The sequence below is a fragment of the Ailuropoda melanoleuca genome, chromosome 17, assembly GCF_002007445.2.
Source record: "Ailuropoda melanoleuca isolate Jingjing chromosome 17, ASM200744v2, whole genome shotgun sequence".
Lineage (NCBI taxonomy): Eukaryota > Metazoa > Chordata > Mammalia > Carnivora > Ursidae > Ailuropoda > Ailuropoda melanoleuca.
This window is the reverse complement of record NC_048234.1, coordinates 8,666,640-8,673,689: the sequence shown is the minus strand read 5'-3', so window position 1 is coordinate 8,673,689 and position 7,050 is coordinate 8,666,640. Positions and strand designations below refer to the sequence as shown.

Below are 7,050 nucleotides of genomic sequence, written 5' to 3'. Positions count from 1 at the left end.
TCCCAGCCGAAGTCCCGGCCGGTCATCTGGTAGAACTTCAGGTTGAACGGCCGGTAGAACTCGCGCAGCTTACGCACCACGTCGCGGTCGATCTCGGGGTGGGTCCTGCCCTTGGTCTTGCCCAGGCAGTGGGGCTTGCTGCTGCCCTCGGCCTTCTTGAGGCAGGGGAAGCCCTTGGTCTTGTTGAAGTAGAAATGCTTGTCGGTGATGACCCTTTTCAGGCCCAGGAAGTCCTGCACGCGGCCCAGCTCGCCGGCCGGGTCGCGGATGAGCCGCTCGCCGCTCACGAAGAGCATCTGGCCGATGGGGAAGTGGCGCAGCCAGTGCTCCAGGTGCTTGGCGTAGATGCCGATCTGGACGGCGCTCCACGACGTGTCGATGAGGCCCGTCGTGCGGTTCCGGAACGTCAGGCTCTCGAAGGTGGGGATGTCGGGCCGCTTGGACAGCGTCTGCGTGTAGTCCGAGATGGCGCGGGTCACCGGGTCCCGCACCACCACGATGAGCTTGGTGTCCTTGGACATGGCCGAGATGCGCGCGGGCGCTTCGCGGGTGACGAAGTAGCTGGGCGTCTTCTCCATGGTGATCTGCCCCTCCAGGGTCCTCGGCATCAGGTCCCTGAGGAGAGCAAGCACAGCAAAGTGGGCTCAGAAGGGGGCACCTCTCTGGCTTCCTCTAATGACGGGGAACGGTGCTAGAAACGTGAAAGCGCGTAAAAGGCATTTCAGAGCTGAAAGGTGCCTTAACGTCCCGTCTGAAGCTTGGAGGCCAGATACTCTCTGCGTGAAATACGAATTTCTCTAAATCCTCTCGTGGGTGCCACCTCTCCCTTATTTTTCCCGGGTATCCAGCATTTAGACCCCCCCAAATACCAGATGGCAGAACACAAAGGCACTTGACCTCTGGATTTGTGTCATTCCTCAACAGCAGCACCCGGGGCTCCCGGAGATTTTGCTGTCCAGGAGTCCTCGCTAGCCTGCCACCAAGCCCGGGCCCGTGTGCACTGGGTACGGCAAGGAAAATGTCCCCCCCTGCCCCCCCGACCCAGCCATGCGGCACTGGCCTCAGCACTGCGATCGCTGACAAACTGCCTTTACCACGAAAAGCACCCCCGAAGGCCACCAAAACCAGGTGAAATCAGACGGAAGCATAAACTGATACAAACGCGCCAAGAGGAAATCCCCAAGACCCAACTCTAGAAGCTTCCAAAAATACTTTAGATTCCATTAAAAAACAAAACAAAAAAAGACTTGTATGAGCTCTACCACTGTATTCATTCAAGCCAACGTAGGGAGACAACACCGTTAGGACCGACAGGAGATGCAGGCCATGATCCCTGCGCCAGAAAGCCGTTTTGTGGCGGCAGTGAGCACGGACAGCAACACAAACGGACGGTGGTGCCTTATTTGCTCTCTGAACCTGAGCCCTCTGCTACTCCATTCATTGGTTATGCGGTTTGTAAAGCCAGAGCCGTTTAGCATAACAGCTAAGGGAAGCGGCCTCAGACATCGGACCGCCTGGGTTCAAATCCCAGGTTTGCTGCATACAAGCTGTGTTACCTTGAATACCTTTGTTAACTTCTCTGGGCTTCTCTTCCTCATCTGTAAAAACGAAAGGGATAGTACCCTCCATCGTGGAAGTGTAATGAGGAGTAAAGCAATCAATGATCACACTACGCCCGCAACACACCTGACACACGGTCTGTAATTGATATTTACTAGCTACGCTACTCCGATGACTGTTATCGGCATTACGGCGTTTGATCACAGTTTATGGCACCTGGTAGGACAAAGTGGGGCACCTGTGTGTGCATGAAAAGGAAAGGAGTTGAGTTCATGAGCTGGAGACTAAGTTTCCATTAGGGACGCACAAATCTTCCATTTGCTATGGGACAGCGATTTCCGACTGCTTCCTATATGGGCCCAGGAATTTGAAAGAAGACAATTTCCACATGGTCTGACCAAAATATTTACCTCTCGGTAGGACATCCTCAACTGCCAGCTTCAAGCCACCCCTAATCTACTGGGACCACAACTCCCCTCCTGAGCACGTTTATGGAAATGATGATATGATGTTCCATCGCTGGAGCCAGAAAGGGGCCACACGCTGGGAGAGCTCCCTCTTCACAGCAAGTTACAGGAAGAAGGGTTTTCCCCTTAAGGAAGACGGCCTCGGCCTCTCAGTGCCAGAGCCATCCCTGGCTTATGCTAAAGCTGGATTGACCCACTTTGCCCATTAACCACTTAGGTGAATGGAGCAGTCTCATTGGGCTAATGTGAGCCAGGATTAAACAGAGTTCCTGGCTCTCAACTGATTTTGCATTTCACCCAGAAGCAGGGCCACTCTGATAAAGTCACAAGGTTTTTTATTTTTTCCTGCGTTAAGCCATCTGCCACCACAGTCTCCAGGAGACGAATACTCAGAATCAAAGTGCTACCACCAAGACTAAAAGAAATCAGACCCCCAAGTTCTCCGTGGCCCCTGCAAGGGGCTAAGGTGAGGAGTCTGTCCTTAGAGAGTCTGACCCAGCATGGGCTTTGAGGTCAGGCTGCTGGGTTTGACTCTTGGCATCCCCACTGATTGACTGATTGTGCTGGCCTCCAGGGGCTCTTCACACCGGGCACTGGGCTCAGGGAGAGCCAACGGCTCCCCAGCACACCCCCGTGGGTCCACTTGGTGGGGAACACGGCCTGGGAACTGTGTGGAGAGTCCCTGGCACTGAACCTTCTGGTTCGCTTTTCCCCCCTTCGGTTGCTCTGCTCCCCCGGCCCCCAGGGTCCTGGAGCAAAGCCTTTCCCATTCTCTTCCTGGGCCCTTTTACCAGCGCAGTCTCCTGCCGCAATAAGGAAAACCTCCTGGGCACAAGGGGTTCCGAAAAGAAAGGATTAGGACATGGCCAAGGGCAAGAGCCCTCGTGCGGGGGCCCTGCATGCCCCTCCTGGCAGCCCCAGCGGCCCACCCGGCCCCAGGCGGGCCTCGCCAGCCCCAGGCTGTGGCTTCATTGAGCCGCTTGTTGGGAAAGCCAGTTTCTCAAACTGAATCTCACAGCTAATCATTATACAGCGGTTAGGAGCTCGCAGAGAAACTTCCACATACATCATCTGATTTGATCCTCACCGCGAGCCTTTGAGGCAGGTCTTGCAACCCCCCCAACGGACCAATGAAGAAACAGGCCGAAGGGGAGAGGGTGGCTGGCTCAGGCGCAGGTCCCCAGCAGGGTGGACGGCTGGGACGGACGGTCAGCCCCCCTGAGGGCTCCCCTTCCTCTCATCGCAGCCGCCTCCCTCAACCTCCCGTTTCTGCTTAAGATGAGAAGAGCTCACAGAGCTAGACACCTGTCCTCTCTTTAAATAGACACCTGTATTTTTTTTCTCTCTCATAGATTAGGATCTTAATAATAGGTATTTCAGTGCAGAATCAGAGGACTGCGAGCATCATTGTTCAAATAGGAGTCAGATTTCAAAACAATTCCCCTCTTAGGTTCACATTCTCGGGCAGTTAGCTGCATTAAATGGGGCATACAAGCGCTGGCAGGAAGAGCGTTTCCCCTCCAGGGGCTCCGGGCCCCGGACCCTTCCTTCCCTCTTCACCAGGTGGGCAGGAAGGGTAGGACACCTCCTCAACACCTAGCCCATGTCACCGTCGGGTGCTTGCGACACCAATGGGGCTGGAGAGGCAAGTCTGAAGAAGACGTAGGCTTATACCCATGAGAACTGCCCTTAGGACAAGCCTCCGAGGACCTGACCAGACAGGATCCCCCACGACAGAAAGCAGAAAGGACCCCACTTCTTTAGTGACACTGATGCGGGTAAGACAGGCGTGTCACCCCATTAAAACCTGAGACCCGGGTGGGTCTGGAGGGGTATCACAGGCTTTCAGCCTGTTGGCGGATATTCACAAAGAAGCCGTGTGCCACCTTCTGGGGTGGCTGGTTTCATCCTGGTGGCATATTAGGCTTATCTAGAATGTTCTGCACTCCATGCCTGGGCCCTATCGCAGACCCCCAGAATCAGGCCCTTGGTGCATGGGGCCCCCACGCGGCAATCGTTTAGATGGTTTCCACGTGCAGCCAGGATCGGAAATCATTTTTCAGTGGAACCCATCACGCACCTGTCACTTACTCTACTGATAACCGTTGTGTATCTCAGCGGAAAGACACTGTGTGGGTAGAGAGAGGGCCCCGTGGTCAAAAAACATTTTTTCCCCCACAAAACAATACTGTCAACCAAACGAAGTTTTTCCGAGAATCCAAGACTTGTTTGTGTCAAAGGCTTAGAGAGAAGTCTCCAGCTCCTCCTCCCTCCGCTGAAAGCAGACCAGGTCCCAGAGCAAGTGAGGGTTCCCCCTGACAGCTTACACGCTGCAGAGAACACAGCCATCACAACACAGAAAATGCGGTCCGGTTTAATGCAAAGAGAAGGAAAGGATGTTTGCTGCCCTAAACACGTGTGTGCACACAGAAATACACACACACACGCATGTGCACACACAGTTAGTTAGCAAACACGAATCAGGCTGCCCGTGGAACAAAATGAGGCGAACTGAAAGAACCGGAGGAAAGAGAAGGCCAGATCAGCATCAGCAAGTCAGGTAGCATCAACGTAAACAGAAGACAGGAAAACAAACAGGTGAAGAACAGCATAGCTCACTGGATGATGTGACTGATTGCTTTTGCCAAAGTCCGTGGCTCCAAATGAACTAGAATTCTCTTCTCTTCTCAAAAAAACAAAAAAAAAAAAACAAAAAAAACAAAAAAACAAAAAAAACCAAGAAAAAAACCCCCAAAACCAACAACAACAAAAAAAAAAACCAAAAAACCCATGAAACCAAGATGAATTCATGTCAGAAATATCGCTGGGCTCTTTCTGGCCTGTCTCATCCTGAGGCAGGGCGGGTAAGGAGAGCGATGGGCCAGAATCAGGTTTGAGGATCTAGAATCCCCAGCGCCAGGACCACAGCTAACCTCTCTGCCTGCACCTTCGCCAGCTCACGGAGGAGGGGAGCCCACCACCTGCCGCGTCACCTTCCCCCTGGGGCTTGGTGGTCTCAGGGCTTCGGAGAAGCACAAAGTTCACAAATGAACATCCCCAGGTCCTGGCCTGGCTGTCCTGTGTCCCTGCTAAAAGCCAACCATGAAAAACAAATCCCCAGGCCTCAACGAGCAGGAAATGGGCCTGAGCCAGTTAAGTCCTAAAAAGCCCGAGAAGTCTGATGTTCTCCAGCAGCCAGTGTGGCCCTCATTTGCCTGCCCTGCTTCTTTTTCTCCTCGGCGGACACCCCTGCTTCCGTGGTCCCGCCACTGAACTTCTTGTTTGAACTGGCAAATGACACAACAATAAAAAGGCAGATTATTGGAATGGGTGTAACCTCCCTAGAGCCCAGCAGATGCCAGTGAATGCATCTGAGAAAGGAGACAAAGCTGCAAGCCACAGTGTGCTGGGNCAAAAAAAACAAAAAAACAAAAAAAACCAAGAAAAAAACCCCCAAAACCAACAACAACAAAAAAAAAAACCAAAAAACCCATGAAACCAAGATGAATTCATGTCAGAAATATCGCTGGGCTCTTTCTGGCCTGTCTCATCCTGAGGCAGGGCGGGTAAGGAGAGCGATGGGCCAGAATCAGGTTTGAGGATCTAGAATCCCCAGCGCCAGGACCACAGCTAACCTCTCTGCCTGCACCTTCGCCAGCTCACGGAGGAGGGGAGCCCACCACCTGCCGCGTCACCTTCCCCCTGGGGCTTGGTGGTCTCAGGGCTTCGGAGAAGCACAAAGTTCACAAATGAACATCCCCAGGTCCTGGCCTGGCTGTCCTGTGTCCCTGCTAAAAGCCAACCATTAAAAACAAATCCCCAGGCCTCAACGAGCAGGAAATGGGCCTGAGCCAGTTAAGTCCTAAAAAGCCCGAGAAGTCTGATGTTCTCCAGCAGCCAGTGTGGCCCTCATTTGCCTGCCCTGCTTCTTTTTCTCCTCGGCGGACACCCCTGCTTCCGTGGTCCCGCCACTGAACTTCTTGTTTGAACTGGCAAATGACACAACAATAAAAAGGCAGATTATTGGAATGGGTGTAACCTCCCTAGAGCCCAGCAGATGCCAGTGAATGCATCTGAGAAAGGAGACAAAGCTGCAAGCCACAGTGTGCTGGGGAGATCCAAGAAAACCAGAAAACCGGGGAGAGCCCAGAACATTCGGCCTGCCCCTTTCGCCTTCCCCGCCGGGAGGATGACGATGACGTCCTTGCTTGGTTGCAGACATACCCCACGTTTCCTGCACCCCGACAAAGATATTTTTTTCCTTCTTTTTAAAAAATTCTTTTTAACTTGCATTTGATAAATCATCACCGTTGGTGTCCGCTCCGTGCATTCTGACATATGCCCAGTGTCGGGTAACCATCCCCACTCCCAAATCTGTCCTCGAGCGGCCCTTTTCCAACAATGACCTTGGGGCCAGCTAAATCCACAGGACAAGCCCTCTTACAAAAGGCCACAGGATGCCTAAATCCTTGTTCTGATGCTGGATTGAGGAAAACACTGAAACCAGAAAATGGTCAACAGGAACTTAGTTATTTGGACATCAGAGATATATTGTCACTTTAAAAAAAAAAATTGTTTCCATGAAGGTCTCTGTTACGGTTTTGGTTTGTGGCCCCCCAGCCATACCCCTGACTTTCTGGGCCTCAGCTTGTGGTCTAGAAAGTTAGTGGAGGGGAGGCGGTAGCCGTGCTCTGCTCATCGGGATAAACTCCTCCGATGACCAACCGTCCCGGGGGCCACAGGCCAGGGATCTGACTTTAGCTTTCCCTCAAGGAAGCCCGAGCCCAGCCTCTGAGAATTCAACACACAAAAGCGAAACAAACAGAGTAATCTTTACAAACAGAAGCATCGAGAATTCTAGAAAGGGTATGTCCCCTACACCAAAAAAATAAAAATAAAAAAATAAAATAAAATACAGCCACTCTGGCCTATGACCCAGCCATTGCACTACTGAGTGTTTACCCCAAAGATACAGACGTAGTGAAGAGAAGGGCCATATGCACCCCAATTTTCATAGCAGCAA

At 52.5% G+C, this 7,050-nt stretch overlaps 1 protein-coding gene across 1 annotated transcript in view; it reads right to left on the bottom strand.

Annotated features, from left to right (window-relative positions):
* LOC100473060 (heparan sulfate glucosamine 3-O-sulfotransferase 3B1) overlaps positions 1-7,050 on the bottom strand; it is a 54,375-nt gene that overhangs the window by 13,409 nt on the left and 33,916 nt on the right. Inside the window, exon 2 of the mRNA XM_034646947.1 lies at positions 30-615. Within this exon, the coding sequence (XP_034502838.1) occupies positions 30-615 (586 nt within the window). The remainder of the gene's footprint in view (positions 1-29; positions 616-7,050) is intronic.